This window comes from Eschscholzia californica, unplaced genomic scaffold, assembly GCF_041429995.1.
Source record: "Eschscholzia californica isolate CP2 unplaced genomic scaffold, dmEscCali1.0.p SCAF_5, whole genome shotgun sequence".
Taxonomy (NCBI): Eukaryota; Viridiplantae; Streptophyta; class Magnoliopsida; order Ranunculales; family Papaveraceae; genus Eschscholzia; species Eschscholzia californica.
Window position 1 is genome coordinate 33,095,859 of NW_028238472.1, and position 14,384 is coordinate 33,110,242.

Below are 14,384 nucleotides of genomic sequence, written 5' to 3' on the forward strand. Positions count from 1 at the left end.
TGCTGATTTTGAGATTCTGAATGATAGCCCATATGAGGCTTGTTTGGTGTATACCTGAAATAGCAAACCCCAGCAGAGTGTCCCCATCTTTTACATATGCCACAAGGGACAGTGGTGAAATCAAAGTCATCAGCCCTAATACCCACTTTGGTTTGAGAATTTGATGATGGTCTGACTTGACTTTGTGAATTTGTAGCATCTTTCTTTATTTGGCCTTGATTTCTATAATAAGTGGGTGATGGTTTATAACCTGGTTTGGTATATTGCCTTTGATTAAACCTTTTGACATAGTAAGCTTCTTGGTCAGTGTCTCTTGATAACAACCATTGCTCATGTTGAACTAATCTTGATTTAAGTTGAGCAAAGCTTAAGTGTTCATTGTTTGCCCTAATAGCAATAGTAAAGGGATCATAGTCTACACTTAAACCCTGGATTGCAAATCTTATTAACTCAGGTTCACTGATTCTATCATTTACAGACATTAAAGAATCAGAAATCTGTTTTAGTTCTCTAAGATATTCTGTTATGGAAGAATTACCTTTCTTTATTGTCTGCAACTTTCTTCTTAATTGGTCTTTTTGAGACTCAAGACCCTCATTGTTAGTAAGATAGAGATCATCCCAAATCTCTTTGGCTGAATTCAGCCCATATGTATCATAGTAAACAGATTTGGAAAGAGTACTTTTCAGGTAAGATTTTACAAAACTCTCTTTACTCCTCCACTGTTGGAATTCTTGGTTAACTTGTTCAATCCCATTTATAATCCTAAGTTGTGGTGGTGATTCAATAGTGCCTGTGACAAACCCTAGCAAGTCATAAGTGCTAAGAAGGGTTTCTACTTGGTCTTTCCACATGAGAAAGTTAGAATCATCTAACTTCTCAGTTATGAAGTTAGTAACAGATGAAATTGGAGGCAAATTACCTTGAGGTGAAGCCATTTGATGAATGCTTGAAAAGAAGTCCGGAGAAAGAGTAATTTTCTAACCTTTTGAAACTGAATTCTTCAATTTCCATGTAATTTTGATGATGATGAATGTTAAATCTTCTGAATTTTAATCTTGATGTTGTTTATCTTGCGAGATGATGATTGCTATTGAGCTTGTTGGAGGGAAAACCCTAGTTTTGGATCTACAAAACTAGCTTTGGATCTTTGAAGAACCCTAGACTGATACCATGTAAGAAATCCCTCTTTGCTCTATTTTATTTCAATCAAAATGTTTTTCATTACATTATTCAGCTTTTATACTTCATAAGAGAGGAAAAACAGAAACTACAAAAATAACAGAAAAATAGTTTGTTATGAAGTTAGTTGAGTAACTAACTTCTAATCTTGTTGCAGGTTGCCTGTAGAATTCTTCAAGAGTCTTGTGGCTGCCTTTAGTACTTCGACTGTAGTCAAGACAGTTTGACTGTTTGTGAGTGTCTTTAGATAAAGTCTTGGGTCATGTTTGTTATTTATGCCCTAAGTATAAGAGGGATGGAAACCCTAGCTTTTCTCTTACAGCCTAATCGAAAATCCCCAATTCTTGTTACTTCTGTCTTCACCGAAACCCTAGATTTACAGTTCTCCTCCCTCATACCCTTCCAAATAGAAAACCACCTTCAAAAAAACTTAAAGGTTTGAAGATTCAAAGATTTAAAGATTGAAGGTTTGAAATTTTGAAGGTTGAAGGTTTGAAGGCTTGAAGGCCTCGGTTGATTCGAAGGTTCCGAAGTTTATTAAGAGGTTGAAGAAGGCGGGTTGTTGGTTCTAGTTTTTAAGTTTGGCAGGTGAGTCGAATAGAAACCTTAAGGTGACTAAGGGATGAAGTATATATAAAAGGTTAAAATGGAAACAAAAAATCATATTTGTTACTTCAAGATACGGTTTGGTGCACATAACTCATGTTGTGGACTTGGACTTCAGATGGATTTTTGGTCTTATGTGGACTTTTAGTCCTATTTGAATTTTTTTGGGCCTTAAACCCATAGCTTTTTATAAGATTATATATTATATATGGCAAGTTCGATCGTTGTATTGGAAAAAATGCGATGTTAGACAGGATGAGATCATAAAAAATGATGAAAAAATTATTGGTCTCTCGATCATTTTTTTTATCTTTTCAGCTTGTTGGCGATACTTTTTTATGCAGTTAAAAACAAATTTAGGACACTCATTTCGAAATTGATATCACATAAATTTCTTTATGGAACCTAAGACTAGATCTTTTAGCCTCAACGTTTTATTAAATGACAAATTATTGGGTCATTTCGTAAAATGTCTAGTTTCATTTCATGTGTTGTAGGTTGATGCCGACTAGCCATCAGGGTTGCTAATGATATAGTTTGCTTTGGCATTTCTTGGTCTCACGATCTTAAAAGACTTCACTTCGGAAGGGTGCTTAACTTTCGGGTCTCATGGACCAACTACTATTTTCACATCTAATTGTGTTCGAGCTTCTTTTCAGGCCCCAAGTTTTGTTTTAAATTTTCAACTACGCTTCTTGTGTTGTACTTTCATTATTTTGCTAGTCATAATTTAAAAAAAAAAAATTGTTATTTGCTTCCCGATCTCATTTTTTGTTATTAACATGTTGCAAAGTCCTCCATTTTCAACTTTTTGTTATTAACATGTTGCAAGTCCTCTTTTTCCATTACCACTTCTACCACCACAATTACGGGCCTACATATTCTTAGCAAAGGTAGTTTGGTATATCTACCATATTTCATTTCAATTACTTTTTTTTTTGTTGAACTAGCTTACATAGATTAAATAACAGCGTTATTACAATACTTATTAACTAAAATACAAGGTATATTCTTCCACTCTTTGCTCGCGTTTTTCTTCCTTGCCCATTTAGCTAATTTGTCTGCGCTGGAATTGAGTTCTCTTTTAATATACTTGAATTTCACCACTTCGAATTCTTTTCTGCTTTCTCGAATTCTCCGGATGTGGATTAAAGATTGCCAGTGTATCATGTGATGTTTATTGTGAAGATGTTTGATGAGATTGATATTGTCGCTTTCTACAATTATATTCTTGAGTTGATTAGCTTTCGCCCATTCGAGGCCGAGTAAGATTGCCATCGCCTCTCCTTCTTCACTGTTTCTGGCTCTAGTGGATTTTACTTTCGCTTCTATGAATTTCGATTCTGCATTGTGAACAATCAAGCTAATTCCCACATTGGATGTTATATTAGTAAAAGATGCATCAACATCCACCTTAATAAAATTCTGGGGCGGGGGTTGCCATTTCTCATTAGAAGTATGTTTGATTTTCTCCTGTTTCATATTGATTTTTGGGAAGTTTTCGATCATTCTGATTATTTTATTCAGGTCATTGATTTCATATTGAAAACAATGGTCACACCTCACTCTCCATAAAATCCATAAAATGGTCGAAAAGTGAATATTTTCTCTGGTATAGCAAAGATGAATATGATTTTCCCAAGAGAAGATCCAGTCAGATATGGACATAATATTTTCAGATATAATATTGTAGTTAAACCAGATGTTTTTAGCCAAAGCGCAGTGTAAAAGAGCATGTTCAATAGATTTTATACTAGTGCAGTTGGGACAAGTGGTATTATTGTCGATGTATTTTCCGATTCTTTCCCTAACAGGGAGAGCTTTGGTGCAGATTTTCCAGATGAACATTTTGATGCGCGGAACGGTCGGGAGAGACCAGATGAAATTCCAATTATGGTTGTTAGGGTTGTAATTATTGTTATTATTGCTGAGGTGCTGATACATGGAAGCAACCGTGAATTTACCCGATTTGGTAAGTTTCCATTTGAGCTGGTCCTTACCTTCGCTGTTCACCGGTATAGTTTTGATAAGATTCTGAGTATTAAAGTCGAAGTTGGCACTGAGCACTTCATTATTCCAGTTGTTGTTCGAGATAAGTTGAGCTACTTTGGTAAGATCGGATTGATTGTTGTTCTGAATAGTTCCATTGATTTCAGGGATCCAATTGTCAGTCCAGATGTTTATGTCATTACCCGATTGCACTTCCCAAGTTGATAGATCATCAAGAAGGCTATAGTGCTTTCTGATCGTCTTCCAATTCCAGGAGTGATGAGATTTAGCTGGGCCTGGGGTGTTGGAGTGCGGGAAATACTTGGCTTTAAGGAGTTTGACCCATATTGCTTCTGGTTCAGTCTTGAGCCGCCATGCCATCTTAGAAAGAAGAGCTGTATTATCCAGATCAGGCAGATGAAGCCCTAGCCCTCCAAGTTTTTTAGGAGTGCAGATATAAGACCATGCTTTGGTGCAAATACCTTTCGACTTACCCCACCAGAAATTTCGTTGAACGGCCTTGATGCTTTTGCTTATTCCTTTAGGAATTGCAAAGCACTGCATCTGGTATCGGGGTACGGTCGCCGCTATGGCTGAGATGACCACAGTGCGACCAGCTTGGGATAGGAACGAGTGGTTCCACTTGTTGAGCTTATTCTTGATGTGCTCCAGGATATCCTTGAATACTTTGGTTTTTTGTGCTCCGATGAACAGCTGGGATCCCAGGTATTTCTCTGAGGCGGAGGCATATTTAACTTTCAGAGTGCGCATAATCAGTCTTTTGAACTTGGGGTGTGAATTCTTAGAGTAGAAGATGTTGGATTTAGCATAATTAATCATTTGACCCGAGCTGTCACAGAAGTCCTGAAGAATCTTTTTGAGGATGTGGATGTTGTCTATTGTGTTTTTACCAAAAATGATGCAATCGTCGGCGAATAGGAGCTGGGAGATCTCAAAGTCTGCATGATAAGTAGGAAAACCCAAAAACCTATCTTGATTATTATTCAACATCAACTTACGACTTAGGCCTTCCATAGCTAAAGTGAAGAGAAACGGTGAAAGCGGGTCACCTTGCCGAATACCTCTAGAAGGATAAAAAGCTTTACCTGGTCGACCATTAATAAGCACTGACATTGATGAAGTCGAGATGCAAGTATAGATCATCTTAATCCAATGTTCGTCGTAGCCTAGTTTTCTCATGATGTCTGTTAGAAATTTCCATTCTATTCTATCGAACGCTTTGGACATGTCTAACTTAAGACCAAAATATCCAGCGGAACCTTTCATCTTCTTGAAGGAGTGGATAATTTCCTGTCCCATAATGATGTTGTCGGTTATCTGTCGACCTGGGACGTAAGCTGCTTGAAAGGGAGAGATAATAGGATTTAAGGTGTGTTTGAAACGTTCAGCCAACAACTTGGTTATGATCTTGTAAGTGGTGTTCAGGAGACTAATGGGTCGATAGTCCGCCGGGGTTTGGGGGATAGGGGTTTTGGGGATCAGACAGATGTGAGTATGATTTATATCAGGAGGAAGTTAGGCTTTTTTGAAGAAATTCTGAACCAGGTCATAAATATCTACGTTGACAGTCTCCCAGTTAGATTGGAAGAAAAAAGGAGGGTAACCATCTGGGCCCGGGGCAGCTTCCTTCTTGAGACTTTGAATAACCCAATTGATTTCTTCCTTGTCTGGGATAGCTATTAGGTCTCTGTTTTGATTTTGCGTGATAGTGGGAGTGAAAAGGTTGAGAGTATTCTGATCTTCTTTAGGATTGATCGTCGTACTAATATCAAGGAGATGTGAAGTGAAGGTATCTTGAATGTCTTTCATATCTTCGTGCCAATCTCCATCTTTATCTTTGATAGCACTGATTTTGTTGGTCCTGTTGCGTTGAATAGCCTGAGAGTGAAAATATTTGGTATTTTTGTCGCCTAAGGTGATAAAGTTGTTTCTTGATTTCTCCTTTCATAAACTCTCTTGCTGGTTGTAGAGCTCCTCCAAGGCAAGTGTGAGTTTGTGGTCTTCCTCTTTCGATTTACTATTCTGAAGGCTTTTTGTAATCTGATTGATGTTATTTTCTATGTTACCGAAGACATTTTTATTCCATTTAGATAACTGCTTGCTAAGCTTTTTAAGGTCTTGTTGAATATTGTTGGGGTTCCGATATTGTTTTATGTGTTTCCAATTGTCAGCAATGAAGTTATAGCAGTCAGGGTGGGTCATCCACGTTCTGATAAACTTGAAAGGTTTAGGGGTAGTTTGACTAGGATCTTTGTTGTCAAGAAGGATGGGCAAATGGTCTGATCCGACTGCTTCCAAGTGAGTGACTCCATAAGATTGAAATTGGTGAAGCCATTGAAGGTTAGCCAATGCCCTATCCAACCTCTCTTGAATCAGATTCTCTCCAAGTTGTTTATTACTCCAAGTGTAGGGATTACCTTGATAGCCTAAATCTAATAAACCTAATTTATTGATGATCTCCAAGATTTTAGTAATATTAGAGTAGGACCCTTTAGAACCGCCACTCTTCTCTGTGGGATCAAGAATAGAGTTGAGATCCCCAATCATCACCCAAGGGTTCTCTTGGTCTTGATTTAGCTGACTGAGCGTTTTCCAAGGCTTGAACTTGTTCTTGTGGTAAGGGGACCCATAGAAACCAGTAATCATGATGGGAGTGGGCCAGCTGGCATTCTTCAATTCAGCTTGAATAATGTTGTTGTCCGAGTATATAACTTTGAGATTGAGGTGGTGCTTCCAGTAAATAGCGAGGCCTCCTGCTTTATTACAAGGGTCCACAAAGTAACTAGAGTAGTTTTTGGAGATGGGAATGTGTTTATTCATATTGTCTGATGTGTTTTTGGTTTCCGAAAGGAAAATGATGTCCGGCTTGTGCTTCATGATAATGTTAAGGGTGTGTTTCTTAGTGAGGAAAGTTGAGGCTCCCCTCACGTTCCAACTTAAAATGGATGGATTATTTCATTTCAATTACTTGGTATGGCAAATGTAATCTGATATGTCTACCATATTGTGTAACTTTGAAATTTTTTATCACTTCTCCAAGTTTGCAAGTCACAATGCCTTTTCAATAAAAATGTCATATACAAAATGTTATTTAAGTCAAGACTGTCTAGAACGAAATTCTTTACACTTGCTTTTAATTTAGATATAAAATCAGAGTCACATTTTTTACCGGGATTAGCTCAATGGTTTGTTCGAAGGCCATACACTCCATGACTAAGAATAAAACCCTACTACTATCTGCAATCAAGACATAAAGTTTATCGCCATCTGAATTAAGCTTCACAATTTCATTTCAACTAATACTTAATATATAAAGAATAATCTAAACCATTGAATAAAATCAATTGATAAATTAAATTATCCAAAGTACATCATTCAAATTACACGAATTTTGACAACTTAACAAACAACAATGAGAGTTGCTGATAAGTCAATTTGACTCTAAACAATTTTCAATGTCTTCACTGGTTACAGACGAAATGCACCCAGCAGAGAAGGCGAACTTCGAAGGAAGGGTTAATAATGGTTGATCGCTACAAATACCTTGAAATGCCAACCCAAATGAATACCCAAGAGCTCGAGCTACTGGCACTGCAACTGCATTTCCTATTTGTGTATATCTGAAAGAAATTTTCCAAGACATGGAGGAATAGAGTTTGATTTAACAATGTGAAACTCTGGTATTTTAAATTCATTATCCCCGTATTCTAAGAGGAGCTTATAACATTCGAATAAGTGGTAAGAGAGATAAAGAAAGAGTGCATTCGAATAAGTGGTAAGAGAGATAAAGAGAGAGTGTTTAGTCACTCCGTCATTGCATAAAAGTGTAAGTACACATTTTCGAGGTACTAGTTGTATTTTTGTTATTAAATAATCAAACAAACAAAAATGTTAAAAGTAGGGTTCAATGTTGAGTTGCAGTAAGAGAAACACCAAGCAATTGGGTGTGGGGTTGGGCAAGAGTCAATCAATAATTAGAGATCTGACACAATGAACTTACACTAGTTTTCAACCTCCATAATCATAAAATGAACATTGTATACATGAAAAGCTTATAAGTTTTACCTTTGTTTAACCGAACCACAAAGCTTATAGTAGTCTGGAAAACCCTGCAATCTTGCATTTTCTCTGATCGAAAGAACTCTGTCTTGTTCAGGATGCAAGATTACCTATCAAAAACCCCAAGTTTAAACCATTATAAGAAGCTGTAGTTATAATATATGGAAGTCCAAACACAATCAAGATGAACTACTGAAAATACCTGGTTATGGGGTTCAGCTCTAGTTACCACCGTTGGAACAATTTCATCCCACCACAAACGACCGAAACACCTAATTTTATGACCAGATCAAAGTTATTCCCAGAATGTGATTAAGGAAATGAAGTTCAAAATTAATAAACAAAATACATTCCTTACTTTGAAGATAGGCCATCCATAAAAGTTATTGCATAATCCGGAACCTAGACTTCAAACAAAATGTTAGATTTCATGAACCAAATGGACGAAGACAATGTCAACGGAAAAGAGAGTCGACAAAAGCATAACTAGCAAGAATTACCAATGGTTTTCCTGATGGTAATAACACTCTTTCCCTTGATGGATCCAATTTGACCTTGTTATCACGCCCAACCAGAACACCAGGAAGATCCCTAAAATTTGCACCCTATAAAATAAATGTAGTAGTCAGGACTAAGGAAGCTAACATCCTGCATTTTTGTGAAAGGATCAACATATAGGTCTGGGATATGATGAGATAAAACTTTGTGAAGTGTAGAAACTTGGGTCAACAACCTTCTTTTTAGGAATTTGGCAAACACGCCCATAGTCATCAGCATTCAATCTTAATGAGCGATGATCAAAAAGCATTTCTGTCTGTGAACTTTTATCAGAGCTGTCCACGGAGCCGAAAAAAGCTGCAAAACAGAGCTCATTTTTACAAAACCAATTATAAACATTGTTGAAAAACAACTAACAAACACAACTTTTCATGCATGTAGATTGCATATCTTACCCTTCTGATGAAATTAAATGAGGAGATTTTCATACATGTATTCCTTATTTTAACACTGAACGACTACCAAAGAGTTCTGGCCATCATTGTGAAAATAATTTCTTTGCCAGTGGGGTTGTTTTACTAACCTTTCTTGCTTGATCTAATGTATCTTTGGAAGTCAGTTTGAGCCTCGGTTTTGTACTTCATTTCATCATTAGTATCGGAGTTTGTAATCTGAAACATTAAGCATTCTTTTAAAGTTATATTCACATGAAAAATTATGAGAAGATTACTATAAGGAATAAGTAATGTAACAATTAATCACGTACAGGAGGAAGGTCTGAAATTGCATCAACAAGCAATAAAGCCTTTTCCAAGTTAAGAGGTCGTTTGTCATCGTAAGCAACAGTATTCCTCTGTAGAGATGACAATGAAGGTAAACAAAAGAAACATTTATGAAGTATTGCATAAACTAAATATAACTTAATTCGTTATTATCATGCCAAAAAATTATTTTCTCGTCTCTGTTCTTACTTCAAATTCAAGAGGAGTAACGCCTCTAATGACTACTTCATGTGTCGGAAGTGGATATTGTGGAAGCTTCTGCAAATTTGAATGAAAACGTAGTAAAAAGTTAGAACTTCAAGAAATAAAAGGAAATGATATGGTAATTAGTGTAGCTACTATTGATCCATGACTACTTGCCTCATTCGGATGGGCTCCCCAAAGGAATACGCGCATACGGAACTGAGGAAGTCCATAACATCCTGCAGCCATCATTCCTAATCTAGCTTGGTAGTTCATGGACACTATCCGGCTTAATGCATATCGGCCAAGAAAACCACCAGAGAATTTTAGGATGTCCACAACATTTTCCATTAGGATATATCTTGGTTTTAAATAGTCAACAATATCCATAAACACAACTAGCTGGTGGTTCTTAGGATCATCTAATGGTGCTTCCTTATTTCGAAAACGGTTAAACCCACTGATCCCTTGGCAAGGGGGACCTCCACAAACAACATCCGCATCTCCCTAAAAATAAAATCAAGCATGACTATTAGAGAAGAAAAAAAGTATGTCATAAACAGGTAACGAACGGAACATATATCAAACTTACTGGAAGCGGTAATATGTTAGACTTGTATCCACTTGTTACAAATTCTTGTATTTTCTCTTCACAATTTCTGATAAAAAAAAATAATTAGAGATACACATTGTTGTCCTCAAGTAAACAAGTGAAAAAGAAGAAATTGTCGAAGGATAAAAAAAGAAGATGAGCATAAGGGATATAGCTTACTTCAAGCCGCTAAAAGGCTCCCATCTGTCTGCACTAGGACCATATCCCTTCCGTCGGACCTAAATGTCAAATGTGAAAATAAGAAGCAACAACCACAGCCTATGTAATTAAAATGATTACCAATAAAATAATATAGATTACATCTTAAAAACAAATCTAATATACCATACGAATATGTTTTTCATGATAACCTTACTCTTCGGGATTCATCATAACTCAAATAAAATCTAACTCACTCTGTCAATCGTACCAACATACCTTGAAGTACAGTCCAACTTTTTTTGTTTGATTCGGATCGCCATAGCATATCCCGATTAACTTGCCCACTTCAAACTCGTCAGAGTCAGAGGGAACCTTAGACAGATTTTTGTCTTCAACGTCAACAGACAAAGGACTTGAATGTCTTGTTCCTAACAATGAGAACTTTTTGCAAAGCTTGCCCCACTCTATTAGCAATGCGAAGAAATTATCTGCACTTTCATTCCTCACCTATAAATCATTTGAAGAAAAACCCAGAAATGAAATGTCCATCTGCCAAATAGAAGTAAGACACAACAAGTCTACAATAAGTAGCAAGATCAGTGGAAGCATACCTCTGTCTCAGGATGATTCAACTTCAGACTTTTGCATGCATCCTCATTTATATCAACTGCCCATCGCTATTTAAAAAAAGTGAAGTCAGGCTAATATGTAACATTTAATACATTAGGATGTAAAAGATAATTTGATAAGAAAATGCTTAAGTTGCTTTTAAATGGTTGCATTTCATATGACTTTGAGATGAAGTATTTAACTTACAGTAACAAGATTCACCCCAGACGCAATAGCACCAAGACATAGACCAGTAGACATACCACCACAACCTGAGTATAAATCTAACAATGTCAAATCATCATTTCGACGGATGTTCGATGGGCGAGATTCATCATGTTCTGACTTGATTTCACTAATTGGATTATCAGAATCAGCTTCAGTCGAAATTGTTGAAGATGCATCACTTACAACTCCTGTTCCTTCTGTACTTGAAATCCAAAGAAGTGTTAAGAGGACTAGAAAAAAAAACTGGAGAGTATAACAGAATGTACTTAATTAACAAGAGATTTATACCGATTGGAAGGTTAGCAAATGTTGTATATGGTAAGGAGTATGACATATCATAATAAAAGTCACATTCTGGAATTGTTTCTTCCTTCTTCACCAAATCAACCTTTTGAAATGAAGAAACATTATCATCTAACAAGCATTAATAGGAAAAAAAATTTAATCTTAATGATTGAGATGAGCCAAGGAAGAATAAAGACACATACATTTGGAGCAACTTTTGCAATGTTGAGTTTGGAAACAATACAATTTAGTGGGTTGTCATCCCTTACATCAGAAAGGAATACGCGTTTCTTGTCTATCAACGACGCATGATCTTTAATTACCTACAACGTTCAAAACTCGTAACTTATTCAACATTCAAAAGATTGCTAAATTTGATTTGCCAAATGTACGAAATGAAAGAAAGATGAATGATTTTGCCTATTGTAAGCCACTAGTAGAGATGTAATCTTACTGTGTCATTAGCTCGATAAAACCATCTTGCTGTAAAATATCCTTCGTTTTCGTCAGTTTCAAAGAATTCGACAATTCTTCCAATGTAATCAGGCCCTCCTTCCTCACCCTGTACATAAAAGATTAATTAAAACATAACTGAAACCAAGAAAGTTAAAAACTAAATCAACTTTTGTACTATAATTACTTGGAGAAATATGGGATCATTCTGCTTATTCATTTTAGTTAGGAATCGAATTTGTAGCTTATGAAAATTCGTTTCGAATCATAAACGAAAAGGAACTAAAATTGATTAAGTTGGAATCTAAAAGGGGTATTGATAATTTAGTTCCTTCAATTACTTGCCTTAACAAAAACGTCGTCATTCAAGTTATAGACAAAATCATCAACCTCAGCTTGCAAGTAATGGCATTTAGCTACCAATTTCTCATCTTCCTCATCACTGCTTCACATAAACAAATCCTTATTAGGGATTATTGTAGTTATAGTTGTAGTAGTAGTAGTAGTAGTAGTAGTAGTAGTAGTAGAAGAAGGTATGAACCGAACTTTTTAGTCTTTTTAGGTTGAGGGGTTTTCTTATCCTGCAAGATATCAACAATAACAAACAATTAAGATTTTGAGAGTGATAACAATAATGAAATCAATAGGGTTGTAAAGACAAACCCTAAGTTTATATCGATCAGGCCAAAGTTTCAGAGCTTCATCCAAAGGAACAGGTTCACCAAGAAATCGACAATCAGTATCTAGTAGTACTTCAATTTTCGTTTTCTTAGGTTTTTGTACAGATTCTTCAACATTTTGAGATCGTTTCTTAGTAGAGTTTTGCTTCTTTCTCTTTGATCGATCCATTTCTTTGTCTGCTAATGCTACTTCAAGATCATCCTCTATTGAAGATTGTGTTGTATTGTTCTTTGCCTTCCGAGGCCTTAGGGTTCTTGAAGATGACATTTTTCAGGATCAAAAACCTCCGGAATCAGCAAAGACGATAGAGAGAGAGAAAGTAGAGAGAGAGACAATGGGATTTTAATTGTTGGCTCCTTTTATTGAAGAGAATTGGAGGGAAGGGAAAATTCAAACAACTCTTATAAAATCATTTTGGGGTTTTTGGATCAACGGTCAAAAGTCAAAATGCTGTGAACGGTCTAAATAGGTAAATAATATCTAGAGAGATCGATAACTGCCATTTTTGTGATTAGATTGTTACCCTCTTTTCCTTTGTGGGAGATCTCTTTCCATCGGGGTTGAGATATAAATTATAATCCATCGATTCAACGTTCCTAGTTCATACCTCGACCGGGTAATAATGAAAGAACACATATTCTAAATCTTGGTCCGTCTAATTTTCTTAAATAATGATTTGTCTGACTAGTTTTGCTATAAATATACTCCATACTAAATGATCTATTTGCGTGTTTAAAACAAATAATAGATAGGAAATAATTGAACGTTATAAGCTAGGATTATTTCTTTTTTCTATTCTATTTAGAATAGCTATTTAATTTGTCGACTAATTGCATCCCCTGCAACAACTTCATTATGAACTCAAATGTCAAGATTGTTCACACCATAAAGCCAATGTAACTTTCAGCTAAACGGATGAGATCTCATTACACTAGAAAAATCTTAAACTCTTGAAACACATTTTGTTAGGTGTTTTTATAGTTGATATTAGATTAACGGCACAATAGAATTTACGATGTATTAATTGCAAGACTTATGAGATGATTTTCAACAAAAAAAAATCTACGAGATGAACTAATCTTAAACCCTTATTAGAGCATCTCCAAAGGTGTTATATTTCTCCATATTTGGACTTTGGAGTTGTGAGATTTTATATGCGATGTCTAAAGTCGTTAAAAACAATCTCGATAAAGGCAGTAATACAAATGGTTAGAGACAATGTGGTCTATTGAGGGTAATGTCTCAGTTAAGTTTGACCTAGCAACATAATTGACGCCATTGGTCAATTAATCGGCAAAAGGTTGTCGGTTGACCACCTTCACCCAAAACCAAGGTTGGTGTTTTAGGGAAACGAGAAAAAAAATTCGGGAAAAAAAAGTAGAAATCTCAAAATCTATTATCTAAACACACCTTCTGGCGACTTTTTCCTCCTCTCTTCTCTGATCTCTCTCTCTCCATGCATCTCTTTCTCTCTCTATATTCCGGCGAAGGGGAGATCTCCTTCGCCGGAACCTCGTCTGGTTTTCTAGGCAAGGAAACGTCTGGAAAATCCACATATCACGTTATAAGTTTATTTAGAATATAATTATTATTTTGAAACTCACATACAAATTCTAAAATATGAAGCCTTTCATTAAATTGGGGCCCAAAGCGTCCGTTTTGGTATCCAAGATCGGGCTGCCCGTGAGGCCTACATGTACTGACATGTCCTAGTAGCAAATCAGATGCAATCATCTTCTGCAATCCTCAAATTTGTAAATACTAAATCTAGAAAATTTGAATACCTAATTCAGTCTAAGGACCATTGTTGTGCGAAGTAAGGTTGTAAAAGCATGTATAAACCTGAGTTTGTACCAGTATATCTATCATTTTTGAACAAAAGATAGAACAAGGTCAATGTTATACTACTACTACTACCTTACTGGTGGTTGGCATGAGTGTCTAGTTTAATGGTGGTTGGCTCATTATCCATCACCCACCAATCCACCATATATTTTGGGTAGTTGTGAATTACCTCAATCAGACCATTAGTATTTAAGGTTCTTTTTTGTACC

At 36.1% G+C, this 14,384-nt stretch overlaps 2 protein-coding genes across 2 annotated transcripts; both read right to left on the reverse strand.

The window, feature by feature from the left end:
* Nucleotides 1-5,742: 5,742 nt before the first annotated feature.
* On the reverse strand, nucleotides 5,743-6,618 carry LOC147538691 (uncharacterized). The gene has a single exon (XM_086642991.1). The coding sequence runs from the start codon at nucleotides 6,616-6,618 to the stop codon at nucleotides 5,743-5,745; it is 876 nt and encodes a 291-aa protein (XP_086499117.1).
* A 503-nt stretch (nucleotides 6,619-7,121) lies between these two features.
* LOC147538692 (DNA (cytosine-5)-methyltransferase CMT1-like) lies at nucleotides 7,122-12,998 on the reverse strand. The gene is made up of 21 exons (XM_086642156.1): nucleotides 12,313-12,998; nucleotides 12,196-12,230; nucleotides 11,995-12,091; nucleotides 11,651-11,758; nucleotides 11,400-11,519; nucleotides 11,200-11,299; nucleotides 10,891-11,108; nucleotides 10,686-10,751; nucleotides 10,351-10,581; nucleotides 10,093-10,151; nucleotides 9,913-9,979; nucleotides 9,498-9,827; nucleotides 9,327-9,395; nucleotides 9,122-9,208; nucleotides 8,939-9,026; nucleotides 8,591-8,712; nucleotides 8,358-8,462; nucleotides 8,216-8,259; nucleotides 8,060-8,129; nucleotides 7,864-7,967; nucleotides 7,122-7,418 (listed from the first exon to the last, which is right to left on the reverse strand). The coding sequence occupies exons 1-21, from the start codon at nucleotides 12,595-12,597 to the stop codon at nucleotides 7,229-7,231; spliced, it is 2,595 nt and encodes an 864-aa protein (XP_086498282.1). The 5' UTR covers nucleotides 12,598-12,998; the 3' UTR covers nucleotides 7,122-7,228.
* Nucleotides 12,999-14,384: the final 1,386 nt, after the last annotated feature.

Excerpts from the sequence above, each read along its gene's own strand:
- LOC147538691 (XM_086642991.1), bottom strand. The coding sequence starts at position 6,618 with ATGAATAAACACATTCCCATCTCCAAAAACTACTCTAGTTACTTTGTG.
- LOC147538692 (XM_086642156.1), bottom strand. The coding sequence starts at position 12,597 with ATGTCATCTTCAAGAACCCTAAGGCCTCGGAAGGCAAAGAACAATACA. Across the intron at positions 10,152-10,350 it reads AAGTTGGACTGTACTTCAAG|GTCCGACGGAAGGGATATGG; the intron begins GTATGTTGGTAC and ends TTTGACATTTAG. Across the intron at positions 9,396-9,497 it reads GGGGAGCCCATCCGAATGAG|AAGCTTCCACAATATCCACT; the intron begins GCAAGTAGTCAT and ends TCAAATTTGCAG.